Raw genomic sequence first — 23,722 nt, 5'->3', positions numbered from 1 at the left:
GTTGAGGGCACATGAGAGCATTAGAAGGGAGGACTCACACCCAGAAGCAGTAATTTATGCTTTTTGAAACTTTATAATTTATCCCTTGCTGGTGGTTTTCAGTTCATGCCTGTTTTCCAGATTGTTTTCAGCAGAGAAAGGCCCTTAGGAAACCTCAAAAGGGTATGTGTTTAGTTCATGGAGAAGCTATGACATCGTGTCCTATTCCATGTGGATTTTCATAAGGATTTGAAATCCTGATTGGAAGCTATAGGTGGTAGCTTTGTCCGTAGAAATTAACGCAAAGAAAAGGAAAGAAAAGGAACAAACCTGGGATGGAAAATGTCTCCAGGAATTTGAATCAGTGGTATCAGATGGTACCTTCCAAGCCTTCAAAGCTCTTTCATTTCTTTATTACTTATCCATTTCTCAGACATTCATGTGCTGAGCTTTATACTAGATATTGAAGCTCTAAACATGGATAAAACACAGCCTCTGCCTTTAGGCAGCCCACTGTCCATTGTGAGAGACGGACACGTGCATAGTTATAACAAATTGTTGTAAATACAGAAATAAAGATAGTGGACAGCATTTGAGAACAGAGAACGCCAGGTCTTATAGGAAGAATATGAGTTGATCAGCTAGTGTCATGTATGGGGGTGAGGTATGCAGTGGACATTTATTTCTTGAGCAAAGGGCAGAGACAAAAAGAAAACCTGATGTGTTTTTGTTTTGTTTTGGGAAATGGACTCTGCTCCTCTCTTACTCTCATGATTCCTAAAACGGAAAATTTCCCAAACATAGGAAGAGGGTTCAGATCCTGGGTAGCCAAAACTTGGGTCTGTATCCACATGATAAATAATTATTGAGTGTCAGTTGAGAGCCAACACAACCAAATAAACTCTATGAATTTAAATAAATTTTGCATACTTTGAAAAAACATCCTGATTTGGATTTTGACTATTGCTATTAGATTTGTCCTTTCAGCCATTATCACATTTTTGGTTCAGAATTTGTTAATCTTGTATCTGCGCTAATGCACTCTTAGCTAACTTTTTTCAGTGTCCCCTCAAGTATGTTCCAATGGCCATTTCTAAGTACTTTCTTTCCAAGTATTTTGATGTTGTTTCATGTTCCTTGTAGTTGAACATTTCAGTGTTTGGCATGATGTAATGTGGAAGCCTTAGGTAGTTTCTTGTGCTAATCTTCAGCCATTTATAACACTGTGTACATCAAAATTTCTCTCAGAATCCTATCTAATTCTCCTGTGAGCTAATATGTTAATAAAGTACTTGGGGACTGGAAAGTTACTTTGGGGTGTCTGTACCAAAAAAATATTTTCTACGGTTTTCATGTTGTTAGTTTGTCTGTCAGTGTGGGTGGTAACGTATATAAAATATATTAATATATATGTTAATAAGTAATATATATGTCCACACACATACCTATATATACCTAAATGCCCATACACATATACATGTGTATATGCATGTAGTTTTGTATGTATGTAGGTTGTGTGTGTGTGTGTGTGTAGTCTATTGTATATATTTTTTTGTCTAGAGAGAATACTCTTTCAACATGGGTGTTGTATGAAAGATAAACATTACTTTTATCCAAAATTATTTTGTATTATGGCAATAGCCACTTCAATACGTTTGGCCCTATATTTTTGAAATAAATTAGGGGCACTAAGCATGCATATAAGTAGTTTGCACTTTTTGGCCTTACTTTTAGTTTTCATCTTATGGCCCTATCCTGGTTTTATACTTGCACTAGAATTTATGTTATCTTCTTGTGTTTTTCTTTGTAATCTCTTCTTAATCATTTATGCAAGAAAGGTAGGATATAGATGTATGTTTTAAAAAATTGTTATCTATGAAAATCGAGTCATTCAGGAAAGCTTATATTATAGAATAATAACACAAGTTAAGAGTTAGAATGGCCCTTTTCCCATAAAAGACTAATATATATTACTTTCAGTGGCAGAGTGTTACAGTATAGGATTTTGAAAGGTTTTCAGAAAATAGGGAAATTATAATGATTAATGCATTACAGGAACCTGGGGTGCCGCCTTGTACACGTTTGCAGTAATAGACTTTGGTTAGTCAGACCTAAAAATGGGAATGAAATTTCCTATTAAAGTGCCACAAAAAGGAGATCTTAAACTGAAATAAAACCTTTTGAATGAAAATACAAACCTTCTGTAGGTGGAAAATAGCTGAAGTTTTTAAAGGTGACATGATCCCAGTGAGACTGTAAGGGAGAAGGAAAGTAGAGACAGGTCACAGCACAAGCCTCTCCCAGAAGCTCCGGACACAGAGTGGAAAGGCGGAAAGACTGAAAATGACCGAATGCCTAGGAGATGAGCTCGAGGAGGGACAGAATTTTGAAAGCTTTCAGGCTGTTAGTTTTTCATAGTGGTTTTACAGTTTTTTTTTCTTTTTTCCTTTTGCTGAATTTTGTCTACTGTTTCATAGAGGAACACCACTTGGGTTTTTGTTCCCTTAAAGTGTTAAATGTCACGATAAAAGAGGTGACTTATCCAAACTCAGTGTATTATACAGCTGCCTTTGTACTGAAAGGACTATGTCATTCTGCAGGAAGTTTTATGTTTTATTCTCTTAGTCAAAAACTTGATTCTTCAATGACTTTATTCATTCCCTCTGGGATTACTCAGTGTTTACGTTCTTGCTAATGGCAGCGTTCTTATAACAACGAGCCCTTTCTTGTTGGGAGGTTTGATAAACTCAGAAAGGCTGGTTTTCATTTCTTCAAAATGTGTGAACTTTACAGAGGCAAAACAGTTTTTGAACTTTAGATATTTCTTTTTGTCTAGACTTATATTCACCTGTTTAGTAATCTTGAAGTTGGCAGATTCTTCAGAATGCTTCTGTGTGAATAAAAAACGTTGTTTTTAGAGGTATGCCATTTACCTCTATTGCTGTCAGTAGATTTATTGGTCCTATAATAAATGTAGGATCACTTTCAAGTGATCATACTGGTGCCTATGAAAAACAACAAATTTCCTAATAATTTCCCAGGAAATAGGTAAGTAGGTCATGGTAGTTACATTTCAAGATTATGCACACTTTTCAAAGAGCTATAAAACTATAAATAGATTTCTTCGGAAGTCTGCTTTCTCAGCAGATAAAAGAAGAGTACAAATTGCCGCTTACCTTCCTAAGATCAATAATATATTTTTAAAGACTTTTTCCTGTGAACAGCTTTCCAAGTAGTATTCAAAATAATTTGCATTTTAGTCCTCCCCCATGACCTCGGAGCCCTCCCACCCTTTGTGCAGTTCCCAAATGATTATTTTGAGCAAACCAGAATGTCTGTGGACTTTGCTGAGAGCTGTCCTTAGAACTTGATGAGCTGGTTCTTACTCAGTGATTTTGGGATGGGGACCACTCTTTTTGAATTTTACAGTTTCCACATTTGTTTTTGCATCCTTTTAATGCTTTGGCTTTGAGATGAATGTTTCCTGACTGGCTTTTGGCCTTGTGTTAAGTTTCCAACCAACCTATTTTGCCGCTTTCTCTACAAGGAGTATTTGGGAAGTCTTCTCCTGTCTTGTATATAGACAGAGCTAGCTTTAAAGTATCCCTGTGGTTTAGAGTATCATGGAAGTTTCACACATTAGAAAGAGTTGAAGTCTGGTGTATGAGGATGTGTGTGTGTGCGCATGTGTGTGTGAACGCATGCGTGTATACAGGCATGCGCATATGCAATCTTGTGAAGATATAAACTAGTGCTTATTTTAGTCTTTCATTTATGATTCAGAATTAACCAACCTGCTTACCAACTTATCTATAGATATATATTGCCACTCTTGGTCTCAGCAGAAGGATAAAATACAAGTTTATTAATACATGGTTCTTGCTGACTGAGAGTTGGCCAGTGGTGAGAAGCAAGATATGCATGCGCATTAAACAGTGAGTGAATAGGGCAGGGAAGTATGTGATAATTCTAAATGCCGAATTGATGAGCACAGGCCCAGGAGTGTAAGGAATTCAGGGAACAGAGAAAAATGAGGGTGGGGAAGATCAGTGAGGGCTCCACAAAGGAGGTAGGGCTTAATCCCTGCTTACAAAGATGAGTGAATAGTGAGAAGACAACAATGACAGGAAATGGCATCCTGCCCATTGGATGGTGGATGCCATGGATGAGGCACTGAATTAAAGCATAAACCTTTGTGTTTGGGGAGAAACATTGAGAGGATGCTAGTTGGATTGGAAGGATGTGGTTGGAATAGTAGAGCTTAAATAAGTTGAATGTGACAGATATTCATATATATTTTGATGATGGGAATTCTTAGACTTTGTCAGAAGTTATATACATTCTAATTTTTATAATTTCCTCAGTGCACATGGTTTTGGCATCCACAAGTTTCTAAGAGAGGTCAGCAGTGTTAAATGTTTAATGAAAATCTCTGTATTTCAACCCAGGCTTAGTATTAATATTTGCCGAAATGTTATGCAAATAGGTCAACACATAAGTGTAATGTTGAATTGGCACGTGAGAAAAGTTAATTAATTATGGTGAATTTTTTCCTAGGCCGGACCTGATAGACATGAATACTGTTGCTGTTCAAAGCAACCTTGCAAATTTAGAGCACGCTTTTTATGTAGCAGAAAAAATTGGTGTTATAAGACTTCTGGATCCTGAAGGTGAGTTGTTGTCCTGACTAGATGTCGACTGGCATGAGAGTCTGATCAACATTTTGAAATAATTTATGTTGCTGCTTATAGATGTTGATGTCTCCTCACCTGATGAAAAATCAGTAATAACTTACGTGTCATCTCTCTATGATGCATTTCCCAAAGTCCCTGAAGGTGGTGAAGGTATTGGTGCAAATGTGAGTATTGCTTTTTTCATGCTGGAAGCTGCTGATTCAGTAATGACGAGTTGACTGAATTCTTTGATAAAGCTTTTTACAGTATTTAAATATCAAATATTCTTTTTTTTTTAAAGATTTTATTTATTTGAGAGAGAGAGAGAGAGAGGGAGTACGGGCAGGGGGAGGGGCAGACGGAGAAGCAGACTCCCCGCTGAGCTGGGAGCCCCATGTGGGGCTCGACCCCAGGACCCTGGGATCATGACCTGAGCCGAAGGCAGATGCTTAACCATCTGAGCCACCCAGACACCCCAATATCAAATATTCTTTAAAGAATTAGAGTTAAGATGCTATTTAATAAACCAGTCCTGTTTGCATTTTCATGACAGTATTCCATCATAACAATTAAAGCATAACTCAAAAAAAAAAAAAACTTGTTCTTTGTCATAAATAAAGTAGGTCATTTTGAGTTATATATCCTTTTATAAATGAAAGCTCTAAACCACTGAATTTTGGAGTTTTTCATTTTTAACCTGCTGCTGTTTTACATTTGCAGTGTTTGATATCCTTCTGCATATTGTAGAATATCTCACTTCTGAAATCACTTTCAATGTTACTGACTCTCACAATCTCATGAAATAAGCTGGCTAGGAATTCTTTTTTTTTATTTAAAGGTGATATGTAGAGGAAGGTTATTTGACTTTGCCAACCTACCCGAGCTACTTTGTAAGCAGGGTGAGGTGTCCGGTACGGGGAGCTTTGGGCCCCTCATTAGTCCACTGTTTCCCAGAGATATGTGTGATTCGGTTCAACCATGTGTGTTGTAGTGCTTATGCGAACATGTACTTAGGTATTTCTGGAAGAGAACCGGAAACCCTGCAGAGGTTATGAATTTGAGGATGAGCCCCTTCACCCTGGGCTTCTCCCCTTCTTCTCGCAGATTCCTTTTTTTCTATTTTACTTCGAAGACTTTGGAGCCCATCTTGGGGAGCTCTCTCTTCTGGTCTCTTTCTCACCTCTGTGTGCTTTTGTTTCTACATTTATTTCCATTCTCTTCGTCTTGTTCTTTCTCTCAGAGGTTTATCCTCTCCTGACCCCTGCGTAACTTGCTCCCGTGCTCCTCCTCTGCTGTGACGTCTGCCAGCAAGTCCTTGTTGAGTGTTTGCTTGAGACTGTTTCTTCTTAGGGCCATGACTTGTATTACCTTCTCACTCCCTTCACCCCGTTCCTGACTCTTACCCCTTCACACTAGAACTAGGATGACGGCTTTTTTATACTTTTCCATCTCCATTGTTTCTCTCTTCCCAGCAATACTGCACATTGTCACCAAATTGATCTTCCTAAAATCTGATATCTTTAGCTTGAAAACCTTCAGTGATTACATAGGGCTTGTAAGGTGAAATCCAGTCTAGATATTCTCACATTCAAAATTCTGCATATACTGGGACACCTGGGTGGCTCAGTCGTTAAGCATCTGCCTTCAGCTCAGGTCATGATCCCAGGGTCCTGGGATTGAGCCCCGCCTCGGGCTCCCTGCTCGGCGGGGAGCCTGCTTCTCCCTTTTCCTGCAGCTCCCCCTGCTTGTGCTTGCTGTCTCTCTCTCTGTCAAATACATAAGTAGAATCTTTCAAAAAAATTCTGCATATATTAATTTGCTTTCCTACCTTTTTAGCTTTAGTCTTTCAACACAGACTGTTTGCTGGTAGCCAGGGCATTTCTAGTTCAGAATCATAACTTACTTGGGACTTTTATCCTATCTTTTATCCTACCCCCACCCACCAAAGAATTACTTACTGGTTGTTGCAGAACTGCTCAGGGACTACCTTTCCCGAGAATCCTTTGGTGACCTTTCTGAGGCACATTTAAGCTTACCCGATTATTATCTCAACCCTTAGCATATATTACCTGTTTCAGGTATTTCAACACTTAATTAAATACTGGTTTTCATTTTGATTAACTGTTTATATTAAGAATCTCTTGCCTCCCCATCTAGACGGTGACTCTTTGATAAAAGGTATTATTTCTTAAAGTATTAAATTCCTATTGCAACACTTGGCACAATGCTTTGAACATAATAAGCACTCATCAGATACTTAATTGAATATAGCAGGTGACAGCCTTCCAGTTTCCTCCATTTTTAAAATTTGTTTAATGAGTAATCCAATCATATACATTTCCTATAATTTTCATTCCTACCTACTTTCCTACAGAGTGTATAGATCTTTGAGTCTCAGGTAGACAGTGGATTTTGATCTAGAAAGGTTGGCAGACAATGGCAGCTAACCTGGCTTGTACATGCTATTACTTCTCTTCCTTTTTTTTTTTTTTTTTAAGATTTTATTTATTTGAGAGAGAGAGAGACAGCGGGAGAGGGAACACAAGCAGGGGGAGTGGGAGAGGGAGACTGCTTCTCCCCCTGCTTGTGTTCCCTCTCCCTCTCCCGCTCCCCCTGCTTCGGTATTTCAGTTGAAATACCCAATGTGGGGCTTCATCCCAGGATCCCGGGATCATGACCTGAGCTGAAGGCTTAGCCACGGAGCCACCCAGGTGCCCCTATTACTCCCTCTTCCTGGGTGCCTGGAAAACACCCCAAAATGATCGCAGTGTTTTTTTCTGCTGCATTTGGATGCAGCCTCAGAAGCCTTCTTAACACAGTTCCCCAGGCAGCCACTATCTCTAGATCAGAAGTAGCACTCATTGGGCTACTCTTCATTGTCAAATGTTGCTAGCATGTTTTTAAAGCTGTTTATGTGGGACTGGGTGGAAAGTGAGAAGACATTGAGTTGGTTCTGACTGTCAGCTTAAAGACATAAATTCACAGAATGACCTCTAAGTTGTGTTAGATTTGAATGTTACTATCTGCAGATATGGATCTTTTCTGTCATTTTATTGTTTCAGGATGTTGAAGTCAAATGGATTGAATACCAGAATATGGTGAACTACCTCATTCAGTGGATTAGACACCATGTGACCACAATGTCTGAGAGAACATTTCCTAATAATCCTGTGGAATTAAAGGTCTGTGTCACTGTAGAAGTTATGAAGAATTGAGTTGATTATTAAACTTTTAAAAAAAAATACTTTTATTTTACTTTATTTTATTTGTTTTTTGTTTTTTGTTTTTTTTAGAGAGAGAAAGAGCATGTGAGTGGGAGGGGGCAGAGGGAGAGAGAGAGAATCTTAAACAGACTCTGTGCTAAGCATGGAGTTGGACGCGGGGCTTGATCCCATGACCCTGAGATCATGACCTGAGCCGAAATCAGGAGTCAGATGCTTAACCAACTGAGCCACCCAGGCGCCCTGATTATTAAACTTCTAAATAATGTTATAATAATTCCAGAAGTTCAAGAAAAATTGCCCTTGGCAAGCCACTAGTAAATAAGCAATTTTTAAATTTATTCATCTCCTATTCAGAGAAAATGGAGGTAAATGTTAATAATTAAAACATAATAGCAACAACATCTTAGAGATTTATAGTCCCTTAGTTTTGAATTGTTGAGAGTGATAAGATATATTTTGAGAGACCCTGGGACTGACATTGCGGAAGTGTTTCTGGTGCATGGGGAATGCCTGGAGCCTACCAGATAGATGGCTGAGGCAGGGGGGTCTCTGGGAAGCTGGGACAAGTTTAACAGTGGTTGGGAATATGCCTGTGGTGGAACCCTGTTAAAAACTGCTTCAGGGGCGCCTGGGTGGCTCAGTTGGTTAAGCGACTGCCTTCAGCTCAGGTCATGATCCTGGAGTCCCGGGATTGAGTCCCGCATCGGGCTCCCTGCTCGGCAGGGAGTCTGCTTCTCCCTCTGACCCTCCTCCCTCTCATGCTCTCTGTCTCTCATTCTCTCTCTCTCAAATAAATAAATAAAATCTTTAAAAAAAAAAAACTGCTTCGGAGGCTTCATTTTGTATAGCAAGAGGTGTATACTCTATTTCACCATGGAATAAAAAATGTACACCTGACTTCCACTATAAATGAATTCATTAGTAAAACATTTGCTAGTACCTAAAAACAGGTCCACCTCTTTGAGGCAAAGACATTATAGAAATATAAAAGAATTCTAGATATGTGCACTTATTGAAGAATATCATCTCGTTTTGTATATTTGAACTTGTAATAACAAAGTCATCTGCTTTATTTCAAAAAACTGATAATGTGAATATTAACAACAAGTCTAATTCCTTGAATGATAGGCTTTTTTTTTTTTTTGGACCAAACTGGAATTGCAAGAACTGTAATAACCCAGGGTGGGTCCTGCTAAAGTTATTCATTGTTGTTCATGCATCTGTACAGAATATTTGTGGAACAGTTTTTATTCACATTGCCATGGAGTTTGTCCTTGGCACGAAGTTCCTTGGCATGTGTCGATATGATGCTTTTTAAGTGTTCGAAAGTTGTTTGTGTGATGTCTCCCTATGTGAATGCAAACCTCTCCGGGGCCAGGAAGATTTCCTCCTTTGTTCACCCTAGCCGCCATGCATGGTGTGTAGCACAGAATGGCATTATATGCTTATTTTCTTTTTTTTTTTAAAGATTTTATTTATTTATTTGAGAGAGAGAGAATGAGAGACAGAGAGCATGAGAGGGAGGAGGGTCAGAGGGAGAAGCAGACTCCCCGCGGAGCAGGAAGCCCGATGCGGGACTCGATCCCGGGACTCCAGGATCATGACCTGAGCCGAAGGCAGTCGCTTAACCAACTGAGCCACCCAGGCACCTCTATATGCTTATTTTCTAATGGACGTCCTGAAACATCGCATTTTGAGTTCAAAACAGTTTTCAGATTTCAAGTTCAGCTTATTTCCAGATGGATTCTTATTGTCCAGACACTTGGGTAAATTTGTACTGGCTTCTGATGAATGCAAATTTTTAAAGTCTTGGAAGAAGTTTGAGGACTAGACAGATTACTTGCTGGTGCCTAGGATAGCACATAATACACGGAAGAAAACATCATGGGGAATGCCAATAATTTCATTAGCCAGCAAAACGTTGAATGGAATCCTTCAGAATATGTGGCTGCCTGAGGCTTTACAGGGAATTTTTTTAAAAAACAGCATGAATTAAAATGAGATAATTAGTGTGTACTTAATAAATGTGGATATGTTTTATCTACATAATTTTATGAAGGTCCTTTTAATATAATAAGTTATTTAAGAGATTTTCAAAGTAGTATCTACAAACCAGATAATTTAATTATATGATTGAAACTTCTATAATAATAGCAGCAGTCAATAGCATCTATATTTGTTTATTAAAATATCTGTTTAACTTGGCCAATGGGACATTGAAACCAACGTTTAGCTATGTGATAAGAATTCTGTGTGATAGAATTCTATTTTCAAGGATAGATCCATGATACAGAAGAGAACACTTTTTTCCTTTATAGGAATTGCATCAGATTATTTTTCCGAAAACTCAAAGCTAAAGTGCAACGTTTGGAAGGTGCATCTTTTAAAGGATATGTTTTCTTGTTTGTATGTTGGGAGAGATTTTTAGTAGAGCCCTACTAAACACTGCCATGGTTTATTATTATCCAGATCCCTGCACGGCATATGTTGAATCATGGCTCACATCAGTAATTACACCCTTGTCAAATCTTGCATACTGTAACCTAGTCACTGACTAGCTGGGAATCAGTATTGTCCTTGAGTGTCAGTTTTATAAAGGAATCCCACTGAATGCATATGACACAGTAAATAGCATTTGAAGTGGTAACGTTACGTGGTAATGAAAATAGGTCTTTGAAGTTTGGGCCTTCATTTATTTTCCCTTTCATTTTAGGCACTTTATAATCAGTACTTACAGTTTAAAGAAACAGAAATTCCACCAAAGGAGACAGAAAAATCAAAAATTAAACGCCTATATAAGTTACTAGAGGTAAGCAGAAATTTCCTTTGTATTGTCAAGCATAATCCTTATTTTTTTTTATATCCTTGCTTCATATTAAATTTTTTTGTTTTCTCAAGATTTGGATAGAATTTGGACGTATCAAACTACTGCAAGGTTATCATCCAAATGACATAGAGAAAGAGTGGGGAAAACTCATTATTGCCATGCTCGAGAGGGAGAAGGCACTTCGCCCAGAAGTAGAAAGGTAGGCTGGAGGTGTTTTCTGCTGTGGATATCAGGCTGGGCGTGGGGAGGTGACTCCTTGTTCTCATGGAAGGAACTTGAGTTTTGGAGCCAGGCAGACCTTGGACCAACATTTATATTTTTCTTGTCCTAGGCTGTGTGACCTTGGATAAGTCACTTAGTCTTTCTGATTCTTCATTTTCTTTTTCTTTTTTTTTTTAAAGATTTTATTTATTTATTTGACAGAGAGAGACACAGCGAGAAAGGGAACACGAGCAGGTGGAGTGGGAGAGGGAGAAGCAGGCTCCCCGCGGAGCAGGGAGCCCGATGTGGGGCTCGATCCCAGGACCCTGGGATCATGACCTGAGCCGAAGGCAGCCGCTTAACGACTGAGCCACCCAGGCGCCCCTGATTCTTCATTTTCTTATCTAGAAACTCTTCCAAGAGATTTGAGGAGTAATCAGTGAAGTAATGTTTAAATAGGGACCTGATAGGCTGGGTTGGTGTGCGAAGTCTCATCTAATAATCTAAATTACCTGTGAGAATTTCCCATGCTGGCTTCTAAATCATCAGGGCCTGGATCCAGAAGCTGATATGTAGGTCAACAGTTAACTTATTTTGTTTCTTGCTGTATTTTTGCTATGGCCCTCTTTCCATGGGGCAATGGAAACAAGAGTCTAGTCTGTCTCCACTTAGAGGGCAGTGAAGTGGCATCTAGAAAACACTCAGGAAATGGTTCAAATTCCGACTTCTACAAATGCATTTATTCCATGAAATCATCACTGACTCTATCATTCTCTCTCCCACTACACCCAGTTGCCTGGGAAAGCACTGCTTAGTCGTTAGGAGACATTCGTTGAATGGATTTGTCTCCATTACAGTACTTACCTCACAGCCTGACTTTGGCACTTGGGAAGGGAATTGTGATCTCTGTTCCTCATGAGCTGTGAGCTCCCTAGGAGCTGGGCCTCCCACGACAAGGCCTGTGTGTTCAGGAGTGCCTCTCTGGCCGCCTCACTCACACCGTCCTTGCTCTCTGTGGTGTAGCCACACTGACTGTCTCTCAGGAGCCCTGATGTGCCAAGGTCCCGCCCTCCTCCATACACAAGATCTGTGCACCATCTGTTCCTTTGGCAGGGAAGTCTCCTTCACCCTCCCTGTCTCTCTTCACTCCTGATGAATCTCAGATCGCGGCTCCAGTGTTACTTCCTCAAGAAACTTCCTGTGGTCTCCCAGCCTGGTTCAGATGTCTTGGTTATAACTCGCCTATTTACATGTCTTGTTCCTTCATATCTCAGTTGTAATTTTATATGTATTTCTGTGATCGTTTGATTAAGGGCTGCCTGTTCACAGTTACGAGTTCCAAGAAGGTGGAGACAGACTTGTTTTTTCTGTCTTTCGTGTTGCCAGTGCTCAGTGCAGTGCCTGCGACACACAGAGGCACTTGGTATACTCGTGTTCTTTGTGCCCCACACGTGACTTTCCACACTGTTGAAATAGGAAATAGTGCATTGAAGATGGGAGAGCAAGTCTTAACTTGTCAGTCGTTTATTAATTACTGATTATATTCCTGTTAAAGTGTAATATTCTATCTGCATAACTGGATTTAGATCCAAAATGAGCTTGAAATAGCCAGGATGGACCTTTTTTGGAGGAGATAATTTTGGGTGATTAAAATTACATGCTAAGCTAATCATGAGAAGTAATGGAAAAGTATGTCTGAGAAAGGATAGGGAGTAGAATTTTATTTGTCAGAATAGTAGCTGGATTTTAATGGAGTGGTCAAGAGTTCAAGGTCCAGGAGCTAGTCAATCCTGGATTAGATTTTTAGCTCAACTTGCAAGTCATGTAATCTTCGACAAGTTCGTGACCTCCCTCAGCCTCAGTTTCCTCATTTGTAAACAGACTGTAATAGTACCTACCACTCTTGCTGGTTGAGTATGAGATGAGGTCATGCATGTAAAATGATCAGTTTATTTCCTGGCACATAATAATTGCTTAGTAAGTGCTAGTGCTGCTGTTATTATTTCATGCTTCTCTGGTTACTAACTGTATTTTACAGGATACTCTCAAATTTCCCCTTTCCTGCCATCTGAAAAGAAAAATATCTACCTTTCGAGTGGAGAAGCCATAGTTTGGCTCTGTAGTTTTGGGAGTATGAAAATGTTCTACAAGCTTGGTTGGATAAATGCCTTCATTTTTCTTGACGCAACAAGCTTTTTGGCAGTAACGGTTAATTGCAAATAATAACTATGTGGCATGGGAATGTATAAAAGATAAATGAGAAAGAACCAATGTTCTTTTGCCATGTAATAACCTATCAAAAGGAAAAACAAGCACAGACAAGTTGAATTTGCAAGCTTTGCACTGATATTCTACTTAGCACTTCGGCTTTTAAAAAATATAAAGTGACTATAGTAAGATTAGGGGTAACATTCCTGAGAACATGTCATATAAAGAAAGGCCAATGGCTGCTTTTCCAGTTAACTTAACCTGATAAATGACACGGCGGTTAAAATGGAAATGAACTTTGTTTCTCATGAAACTTGTTTGTTTATAGGTGCTTCTAAGTACCAGTTTTTAGCCTTGTGTTACTCAGGACAGACCTGGCCCTTTACAAAAGTCAGGCTGTGATTGAATATTTGTGTTTTTAAGCTGATGATTGGTATTGCCTCAACAGCCTTTACTAATTGTACCTGGGCTTCAGGGAGGCATCTGAGTTGTTTTTTGGGTGGCTGCAATGGGATGACTCTTGATGAAAATATTTGGCAAATCTTTTCCAGTGACGCCCTGATCAGCCTGCCTTGTCTGTACTTGTAGAGGTTTAATGCGGGCTACAAAAGGCAAACCTCAGCTAGCAAACGCATGGCTTTAGGCGAGATTCTTTTGAATGGTTATCAGCATATTATTTGCTGCGTGTTAAGTATGCAGGTTGGAGCATATTTAAGGAGCCATTAGGGCTGTGACATTTAGCTGCCGCTTTTCACCGTTAGAAGTAAAGCTTTTAGCAGACCTACTTTTTCGTCTGCTTGGAATGGTCAAAGAAGGAACATCATTTCAGGACTAAAAATGCACAGTAGTAGTTACAGCTACCGAAGCAGCGATTCTGTGTTTAGTAACACTACTAGTACCCAGACCAGTCTGGATTCAAATGAAAACTTTCTCTCAGTTAATTGTGGTCCAACGCTGATCAGCTCCTGCATTAGCTTCGGCAATGAGTCCCTTGATGGACACAGGTATTGAGTCCTTGTTGTAGGATTGTTTTACTTTTTGGAGGGGAGGCATTTTTCAGGGGTGGTAAATTCTGTGACTTCAAAGGGAGAGGCTTTCATTTATTCTGTCTCTTCTTTTAGGTTGGAAATGTTGCAGCAGATTGCCCACCGAGTTCAAAGGGACAGTGTCATCTGTGAAGACAAACTGATACTTGCCCGAAATGCTCTCCAGTCTGTAAGTTAATTTTAGGAGCCATTGGGATTGTGGTGGAGGGGTCTGTACCTTTGGATGAACTAAAACTTTTGTATAACATTTGGTTGATTGTTGGTATTGTCTTCTACTGATACTTAAAGCTCGTTAAAGATTATGATCACTGTTTGCTCTCTTGAACAGTGCGCAAAGAGAAAACATATTTTTGAACCAAAAGGGAAAACAGAGAAGACCCAAGTAGCTTTGCAGTCCAGTATTTTGAGTTTTATATTTGAGGCTAGTTTTGAAACTTGTTTCTTGGAATTAATGTTGAGTTCTTTTAAAACACAGGATTCTAAAAGATTAGAATCAGGAGTGCAGTTTCAGAATGAAGCAGAAATTGCCGGGTATATACTTGAATGTGAGAACCTTTTACGCCAGCATGTAATTGATGTACAGATTCTCATTGATGGAAAATACTACCAGGCAGATCAGTTGGTACAGAGGTAAGATTCCTGCTTATTCATATTCTGTCCTTCTGGGGAATTGCTTCATGGACACTTGTGATGGGAATGTAGAGTGTGGCAGTTTTATGAAATGTATTTCTTATGCTCTTTTTTGTTGAAAATGTGTATCACCTTAATTCTGATATATTTTGATATGTTAAATAGGTATTTTTTTCTTCGAAGATAAGTAATAGGAAAAATATTTTATAGTAATACAATATTTAATAATGTAGTAACTAACATACTTCAAGTTAAAATACTTGTATGACATTTGAAAAAGGGAAAATATAAGGAAAGTATCCTTTATAACTCAATTTTTAAGTATTCTATTTATCCTATCATGGAAGTGTTTATAACAAAATGTTGGAAAAAAAATATATGACTTCTATCTCTGAGAAGTGGGTTTGGGGGTAGGGATGGAACCTTTACAGGTTGTAGACTATATATATTATAAAAATATATATGAGATATATAAAGCAAAAATTGTAAATGATGCTTTGATGTAGTAATTTCACTTTTAGGAATTTATAATTTTAAATATAGAAAATATATAAATAAATATAGAAAAAAGCTTTTTGTTCATGTCAGAGATATTTTATAATACCAAAATTTGGAAATATCCTACATGTCAAACAATAGGATAATGATCACATTATAGTGTAGTAATTATGTTCATTATAAGTGGTAGTTATAAAGACTTTTGATAGTCTGGAAAGTGCTTAAAGTACAAAGTTCAGTGAAAAGAATTGTGATGCAAAATTTTATTAATATGATTATAGTGACTTTTTTTAGTAGACTACTTTTTTGAACAGTTCAGGTTTACATAAAAATTGATAGGAAAATACAGAGTTCCCATATGCCCCCTTTTAGCCCCCTTCCCCAATTACCAACAATCTCGCATTAGTATGATCCATTTGTTACCACTGTTGAGCCGATATTGATACATTACTGTTAACTAACTAATGTCCATAGTTGGCATTAAGGTTCGCTCTTTGTGAAAAATGCCTTTTATATTATAGTTTATTCCTTTTGATTTTCTTTTCAGGGTTGCAAAGCTGCGTGATGAAATTATGGCCTTAAGGAATGAATGTTCCTCCGTGTACAGCAAAGGACGCATGCTGACAGCAGAACAGACGAAACTCATGATATCAGGAATTACTCAAAGTTTAAACTCAGGATTTGCACAGACCTTAAACCCCAGTCTGAACTCAGGGCTGACCCAGGGTTTAACGCCTTCCCTGACCCCTTCTAGTGTGACCTCAGGCCTGTCATCAGGTCTGACTTCCCGCCTGACTCCATCTGTCACTCCGTCTTATACACCTGGTTTCCCATCAGGGGGATTAGTTCCAAGTTTCAGTTCAGGAGTAGAGACTAATTCATTGCAAACTCTGAAGTTGATGCAGATCCGAAAGCCCCTTTTGAAGTCTTCTTTGCTGGATCAGAATTTAACAGAAGAGGAAATCAACATGAAATTTGTTCAGGATCTTTTGAATTGGGTTGATGAGATGCAGGTAAAAGAATGTTTATTCTTCCTGAAAGTTTCAGTCTTTATTGCTGTTAGTTTGTTTTTTTTTAACTCTAGTAACTTTCTGTTTAAAGGTGCAGCTGGACCGCACTGAGTGGGGATCAGATTTGCCAAGTGTTGAAAGCCATTTAGAAAATCATAAAAATGTTCACCGAGCTATTGAAGAATTTGAATCTAGCCTTAAAGAAGCTAAAATCAGTGAGGTATATGAATTTAAAATCTGTATGTATTTCATTTTAGCTTGCTGTTGTTTTGCTCTTTTTAAATAAAGACTCTGTAACAATAATAGATGGAGTATGAGTCAGAATTCCTTAAAATCCCTAACCTCGATGTCTTTTTATCCCATATTATAGATTCAAATGACAGCACCTCTGAAATTAACTTATGCCGAAAAGTTACACCGATTAGAGAGTCAGTATGCAAAACTCTTGGTAAGGTTTTTTTTTTTTTTAACTTTTATTAGAAATTTCCCTTATCTCTATATGGTCAAGACATGGTTCTTATAATGATTTTTCTTACAAAGAATACATCCCGGAATCAGGAACGGAACCTTGATACACTCCATAATTTTGTAACTCGTGCAACTAATGAACTTATTTGGTTGAATGAAAAAGAAGAGGAGGAAGTCGCTTATGACTGGAGTGAAAGAAATACCAGCATAGCTCGGAAAAAAGATTACCACGCTGTATGTACAGCCTTTGTCCTTGAATGCCAAAGTCGCGTCTCAGGTTTAGGTCTATTTCCTAACCTTGCTGCTTCATTCTTTCTTACATTAGGAATTAATGAGAGAACTAGATCAAAAGGAAGAAAATATTAAGTCAGTTCAGGAAATTGCAGAGCAGCTACTTTTGGAAAATCATCCAGCCCGACTGACAATCGAGGTAAGTCAGAAAGTGTAACTGTCGGGGCGCCTGAGTGGCTCAGTCAGTTAAGCGGCTGCCTTCGGCTCAGGTCATAATCCCAGAGTCCTGGGATTGAGCCCCACGTCGGGTTCCTTCCTCAGCGGGGAGCCTGCCTCTTCCTCTCCCTCTGCCTGCCACTCCCCCTGCTTGTGCTCTCCCTCTCTCTATCTCTATCAAATAAATAAATAAAATCTTTAAAAAAAACAAAAACAACAACAACAACAAAAAAGAAAGTGTAACTGTCATGGTTGAATATTGACAGGTGATGATTACTCTTCAGATTCTTTTATTGCTGATAAATTGAAAAATACAAACAAACTTTTATTACAGCATGGCTCAAAAGTAATGTTTCTGACAAATCATTGTGATTCTTACCTTTAACTCTCTTGCTTTCTCTAAGTGTGTCACCCAGCCATCACTTCAATAAAGGTACCTTTGTCAACTACCATGGCTGAAGAGATGTATTACAGTAAATATGAAGGATCTTGACTTCACAAATTTTAATTTACTCATTTTTTCCTGACTGTGATATTGTGCAAGTGATGTAACCTACTTGCCTCCCTCACCTGTCCAAAATGGAGGCGATCCTTCTAACCCATAGAGCTGTGTTAAGAATGAGATGAATAACATACTCTTACTTAGTACAGTTCTTGGTACATATATTCCCAGGAAGTATTTCTTATTATTACTTAATAATTTTATTTATGGCTGGTTTTGCAAGGTGTACTGAAACAACAACCTGGCCAAACCTCATGGCAAAGTGCATACATTTCGAATCCAGAAGTGGAGAATTGGTGTGGATTTATTAGGTTTCCCATGCGGTAGTGGTAGTCTGTTTACTCTTTAGTCCTATTATATACTAGTTAGAGTTAGTGACTTTCTAAACATAAAGGGGCTTATAATAAGGAGCGAGAGGAGCATCAAACATGGAGAAACATGGTAGATTGCCAGAGGGAACAAAGGGAGCTGTGCTTAAAATGTGACATGCTTCAAACTCTCACAGTTGAGGAGAGGCATCTGATAGTCTTTGTTCACTGAAACTGTCACAGTACAAAAAAAAAGAAAAAGAAAAAGAAATTGGCACAGTACAAAAGATGAGTAAAATTCTAGACCGCAGTAGGGTTTTGGGAGTGTTGTATTTGACCTTCTTCATATAAAAATGTAATCTTGCATGCCTATTGAAATGCCATATAGGAAGTTAAAGACAGAAGAGTAGGGGGAACAGTAGGGAAAGCAAATTAGAATACTGAAGGGTCTGGATACTCTTGTATGATGATACACTAAAAATAGAGTATTCTTCAAGGTGGAGATGAAAACTGTTAGGGAATGTGATTCTCTAACAGGCTAAGAATTTTAATGGGACTGGGTAATGTGAATGTGAACCTGATTTCTTTTATGTAGAGATGTTAATCTAATTAACTAAAAGTTTCTTGAGGGATAAAATTAAGCGTGAGTCATCTTTATGATTCCATTGGCCTATCCAGTGTCTTGTGGGTACGTGGATAATATTTAGTTAATTATCAACACTATTTCATATGTTCTATGAAAAAAGAAACTAATAATCTAACAACGCACAATGATATGTCTTTTATAGCCAATTTGCTGGAAGTAGCTTAATTTGAGGGCACAGTTAATAAGACCATGATATGTTGCCAGATTTCCAGTGCTGCATTGTAAATTCCATTCAGAAAGCCTGCCTGAGCAGGAGCTCTGCAGCAGTGAGTGTTTCCGAAAGGGGAAGAATGACAGGCTTACTTGTGATAGTCATTAAAGCATCTAGATCGCCCTCTTCTGGAAGTCAGTGAATTGCATCTTAAATATAAAAGCGTGTTTTTATGTTTTCTTTAGAAAGTAGATGTTCTTTGTGTTATGTTTTTGCTCTCATGAGAGATTTACTTTGTATTAAAAATTCAAGTAAAAATATTTTAAACAAAAATTCTTAGTATTATGATAATAACAGTTCCAGAATTACAGTGATAAGGGATTGCACTCTCTCTTCTCTTCTCTCCCCAAACCTTCCCCTGGCAAAAACCAACATGTAACTCATCCCCCCCCCCCCAAGAATTTCTAGTTTTGTTTCTAGTTTTAGAAACAAAAATGAAGAGGAAACTACAGAACCATTTATTTCGGTCTGTATTTTTACATTTTTATTTTTATTTGTAATTTATATTTAAATTTTTAGGACTGGCTTTGTGCCAGTAAGGACTCTTACATCAGAGGGGCATTTCACTACCCCAATTTTCACGTCTTACTCTGTTACATCGTCTGTTTTGACAGCAGAGTTTTTAAGCCTTTAAAAGCTTTGCTGTGTATGTACATCCTCACTCTTCAGCTGGTTAGAGTGGCTGTGTTTAATCTTGAAGGCCTACCGAGCGGCGATGCAGACGCAGTGGAGCTGGGTCCTACAGCTGTGCGAGTGTGTGGAGCAGCGCATAAAGGAAAACACCGCCTATTTCGAGGTGCGTGAATGGAATTGCGTCAGGTGCTGGTATTGTGAGTGTGCCTACTTACAGAAGGCATCGTCATGTTTAGTAAGGACGCGTATGTAAAGTGCGGGGGAAATAAACTGAAATATTTTCTTCATAGGATATATGGGACATGGGCCCTCTAGGATCGATTGAAGCAATCTATTCAGGAGGAAATCCTTTAGAAACCTTTAACAATGTCAGAAAAATCTTGATTTTGTAAAAAGAAACATTTCATTACAGAGAGCTCTTTTTTTATTTTTCAGAAGTTTTAAAATATTCTTGTAATTTCTCTCCTATTTAAAAATTATTCAGACCCTCAAGTAAAACAGAACTTCGGCCAAAATATTATAGGGCCAAAACACAATATAAATACAAACTTTAGGCACTTAGTGTTTACTGGTAATCATCCAAATTCAAGAGTTGTTTGGGTAAAGGAGTGATGTGACTATTAAGTGGTCTTGTGATTTTATTCTCTTCTCACTTACAAGGGATCCCCAGGGCTCTGGTACTCCGACTTGACAACTCTCTGCTTTACTGGCATTTGATATACTCTAACTGCCAGTTTTCATCTTTTTATAGTTTTTCAATGATGCCAAAGAAGCTACTGATTACTTAAGGAATCTAAAGGATGCCATTCAGCGGAAGTACAGCTGTGATCGATCAAGCAGCATTCACAAGCTGGAAGACCTTGTTCAGGAGTCAATGGTAGTAGTACAGAAACCTGTGCATTTCATCAGCCATGTATAATCAGGATTAGATTAGTAGTTCATCATAGTTTTATTTGTACAGAACTTTATATTTTATTGGTATTCTTGATATATCCATCTCATTCGATCAAGCATTCAGTTGTAGTATTTTTTGGTAACAAGTACAACAAAAGTGTTTTTTATGTGATTACCTCAATATTTTAAGTAAGTATTTTGAGAGTGATAGGTGTGTGTGTGTGTGTGTGTGTGTGTTTAGTCACTCACTTCCCAAATAACTGTAAGCACTTTTTATATCCTAGACATTCTTTTAAGTACTGGAGATAGAGCAGTGAGGAAAACAGACAAGAATCCTTACCCTCCTGGTGCTTACATGCTAATGGGGGGAGCAGAAAATAAACATGATAAATAAGTAAAATATGTAGTATAGTGGTAAATGCTAAAGAGGAAAACAAACAAAACAAGGGAGGAGAGATGCAAGAGGTGGTGGAGGGGGATTGAATGTTTAGACTAGGCGGTCAGGGGAGACTTTTGTGATGAAATTTTATTTGTGTAAAGCCCTAAAAGAAGAGAGAGCACAAGTCTTTTACTTTTTAAAATCTGTCTTATTTATTTCTTAGGAAGAGAAAGAAGAACTTTTGCAGTATAAAAGCACAGTAGCAAGCCTGATGGGGAGAGCAAAAACAATAATTCAGCTGAAGCCAAGGAATCCTGACTGTCCACTCAAAACTTCTATTCCGATCAAAGCTATCTGTGACTACAGACAAATTGAGGTATTCTAGAAATAGACCAGTTTCTGGCATTATTCTTATCTTTTAAAAATGAGGTCATATTGCTGACCAGTGGTAAAGTTTTGTACCTCAAAAAAATAAAACAAAATCCCAAGATTGGGTATGGTAAAGGATTAGTCAACAGTGATCTCATTTGGTTATTCTTTTCTTCGTTTAAAACCAGATAACCATTTACAAAGACGATGAATGTGTTTTGGCCAACAACTCTCATCGTGCTAAATGGAAGGTCATTAGCCCTACTGGAAATGAGGCTATGGTCCCATCTGTGTGCTTCACAGTTCCTCCACCAAACAAAGAAGCGGTAGACTTTGCAAACAGGTTTGTATGCATTTGCTGAACACACAGAGCTGAGTTTGGAGGCTCTCTGAAGGTTAAAGAAACAATCTGTACTTTGTCAAGGCCCATAGGATCAGAAGGATCTAGAACTAGTAAACATGGGATAGTTTACAAACAGGAAGAAAAATTATAGCATGTTTTCAGAGGAGTAAAAAGGCTTAATCAAGTGTTCGGTTTGTTTGCTTTTTTCATGTATTTCAGAATTGAGCAACAGTATCAGAATGTCCTGACTCTTTGGCATGAGTCTCACATAAACATGAAGAGTGTCGTGTCCTGGCATTATCTCATCAATGAAATTGACAGAATTCGAGCTAGCAGTGTGGCTTCAGTAAGTATGAATCTACACATCAGCCTAATCTGTCCAAAAATGTGGGGCACACTGTCATGAGGGGTGGAGTTTGTATTTGTTCCAGAATGGGATGGAGTCCAGCAGATCCATGCTAATATTCATCCATTTAATAAATATAATAATAAATAGACCTGCTACATACAAGGCACTTTCCAAGAATGGGGGAAATCTGGAGATCACGTATTTCATTCAGTGCTTATTACATGTTGGTAAGGAGACAGGATATAGTGTTTGGACTTATAGGGACGGATATAGTTTGATTTCATTTTTTGATGTTTTATAGCCTGTTTTTCCTTATCTGTTAAAACTTGTAATTGTTAATAAAAAATAACAATTTCAAATGGTTCTTCTATTTATGACTATTAATATGAACTGACATACACCAGAAGACCCTAACTTAAGATCTGTCCCATTTACATTTAGCTGTTAGTACTAAATCACTTGCTTACATGGATCATTGGTCTTCTTTAGATAAAGACAATGTTACCTGGTGAACATCAGCAAGTTCTGAGTAACCTACAATCTCGTTTTGAAGATTTCCTGGAAGATAGCCAGGAATCCCAAATATTTTCGGGCTCAGATATAACACAACTGGAGAAGGAGGTTAATGTATGTAAGCAGTATTATCAAGAACTTCTTAAATCAGCAGAAAGAGGTAAAGCATGGGAATCCTTGTATTTTTTTCCCCATAGGTGTTTAGTCTAGGCTCTTTTCTGCTCAGTGGGAGTCAGTCTTCTGTATGTTATGTCACTCAGCCTATGATAGGTGAACACAGGTGCTAGAACATTAAAAGCATTTGTGAGGTAGGAAGCTGCAAGGAGGGATTCATTTATTTCTAAATAATCAATTAATAAAAAGATGCCATCCAAGTAACGTGATAAGCATTGAATTCTTAACACATCTACTTTTCAGCATTTTCACTGTTTTGTGATGTAATGTTCAGAATGATCTTTTAGTTTTTGAAAAGATTCAGTTATTTTTCCATGTACCAAACCTGGATTTTTTTTTTTAATACTTGATTTTTTTAGAGCAGTTTTAGATTCATAGCAAAATTGAGAGGAAGGTACAGAGATTTCCCATGACCAAACCTGGATTTTATACAGAGGTTAAAGGAGAAGATTTTGTCTAGTTAACTTTTGTTAAATATAAAGTTTCTTCTGCACACTTTTGATATTACTTAGAGACAAAAAATATCATTAGTAATCTATTTAAAAAAATTTTAAACATTAACAAATGTTTTACCTACCTCTCCTTTTTAAGGATTTTTTTTTTTATTTTAAAGATTAATCTGTAGCCATGTAATTTACATTTTTGTGAACATAAAACCACATAATATATTACTTTCCTTGGACATCATAAATCAGAATTTGGCACTTAGAATAGCACTAGGGAAATTTTATTAATCGTTCATAAATTGTAAGGTCGACTATTTTAAGGTTCATGTCCTTAGGGTGAGATTGCCCTTAGTTTGACCAGCAGCATCCAGAAGACAGAAAACAAAGTGTTTTCTAAACATTATATTTACTTTCACAGAAGAGCAAGAGGAATCCGTGTATAATCTCTACATCTCTGAAGTTCGAAACATTAGACTTCGGTTAGAGAGTTGTGAAGATCGGTTGATTAGACAGATTCGCACTCCACTGGAAAGAGATGATTTGCATGAAAGTGTGTTCAGAATCACGGAGCAGGAGGTGAGATTTGTAAAAGTGTTGGGACAGAATTAACTGAAGGTAAATTACTGTCTCAGTGACCTTCATAGTTAAATCCAGTCACTTCCCATGTGCTCAGCTTTGCCCACTGGGCACTTTGTGAGTTCTGATTATGTATTTATTGCTTATCATGAACTAGATTTCTATAAT

General features: G+C 38.0%; 1 protein-coding gene across 18 annotated transcripts in view; it reads left to right on the top strand.

Annotated features, from left to right (window-relative positions):
• The window catches only part of DST (dystonin), a 364,879-nt gene that overhangs the window by 180,651 nt on the left and 160,506 nt on the right, over nt 1-23,722 (top strand). For 15 of the 18 annotated variants that reach the window (XM_064597729.1, XM_064597726.1, XM_064597725.1 and 12 more), the window contains 19 exons: nt 4,537-4,649; nt 4,731-4,837; nt 7,715-7,834; nt 10,590-10,685; nt 10,775-10,902; nt 14,234-14,327; nt 14,634-14,788; nt 15,834-16,299; nt 16,388-16,516; nt 16,667-16,744; nt 16,837-16,998; nt 17,090-17,194; nt 19,579-19,674; nt 20,263-20,388; nt 21,008-21,160; nt 21,342-21,496; nt 21,716-21,842; nt 22,335-22,518; nt 23,397-23,554. In XM_064597729.1, coding sequence (XP_064453799.1) covers nt 4,537-4,649; nt 4,731-4,837; nt 7,715-7,834; nt 10,590-10,685; nt 10,775-10,902; nt 14,234-14,327; nt 14,634-14,788; nt 15,834-16,299; nt 16,388-16,516; nt 16,667-16,744; nt 16,837-16,998; nt 17,090-17,194; nt 19,579-19,674; nt 20,263-20,388; nt 21,008-21,160; nt 21,342-21,496; nt 21,716-21,842; nt 22,335-22,518; nt 23,397-23,554 — 2,752 coding nt within the window. Of the gene's footprint in view, nt 1-4,536; nt 4,650-4,730; nt 4,838-7,714; nt 7,835-10,589; nt 10,686-10,774; nt 10,903-13,367; nt 14,117-14,233; nt 14,328-14,633; nt 14,789-15,833; nt 16,300-16,387; nt 16,517-16,666; nt 16,745-16,836; nt 16,999-17,089; nt 17,195-19,578; nt 19,675-20,262; nt 20,389-21,007; nt 21,161-21,341; nt 21,497-21,715; nt 21,843-22,334; nt 22,519-23,396; nt 23,555-23,722 lie in introns of those variants that run through there. The other 3 variants (XM_045867050.3, XM_045867048.3, XM_054505419.2) reach the window with 3 other exon arrangements.

The sequence above is a fragment of the Mirounga angustirostris genome, unplaced genomic scaffold, assembly GCF_029215605.1.
Source record: "Mirounga angustirostris isolate CCGP_5_RB_7025 unplaced genomic scaffold, mMirAng1.0.hap1 SCAF_8, whole genome shotgun sequence".
NCBI classification, from domain to species: domain Eukaryota; kingdom Metazoa; phylum Chordata; class Mammalia; order Carnivora; family Phocidae; genus Mirounga; species Mirounga angustirostris.
Note: the sequence above shows the minus strand (reverse complement) of the source record. Positions and strands in the feature narration are given on the sequence as shown.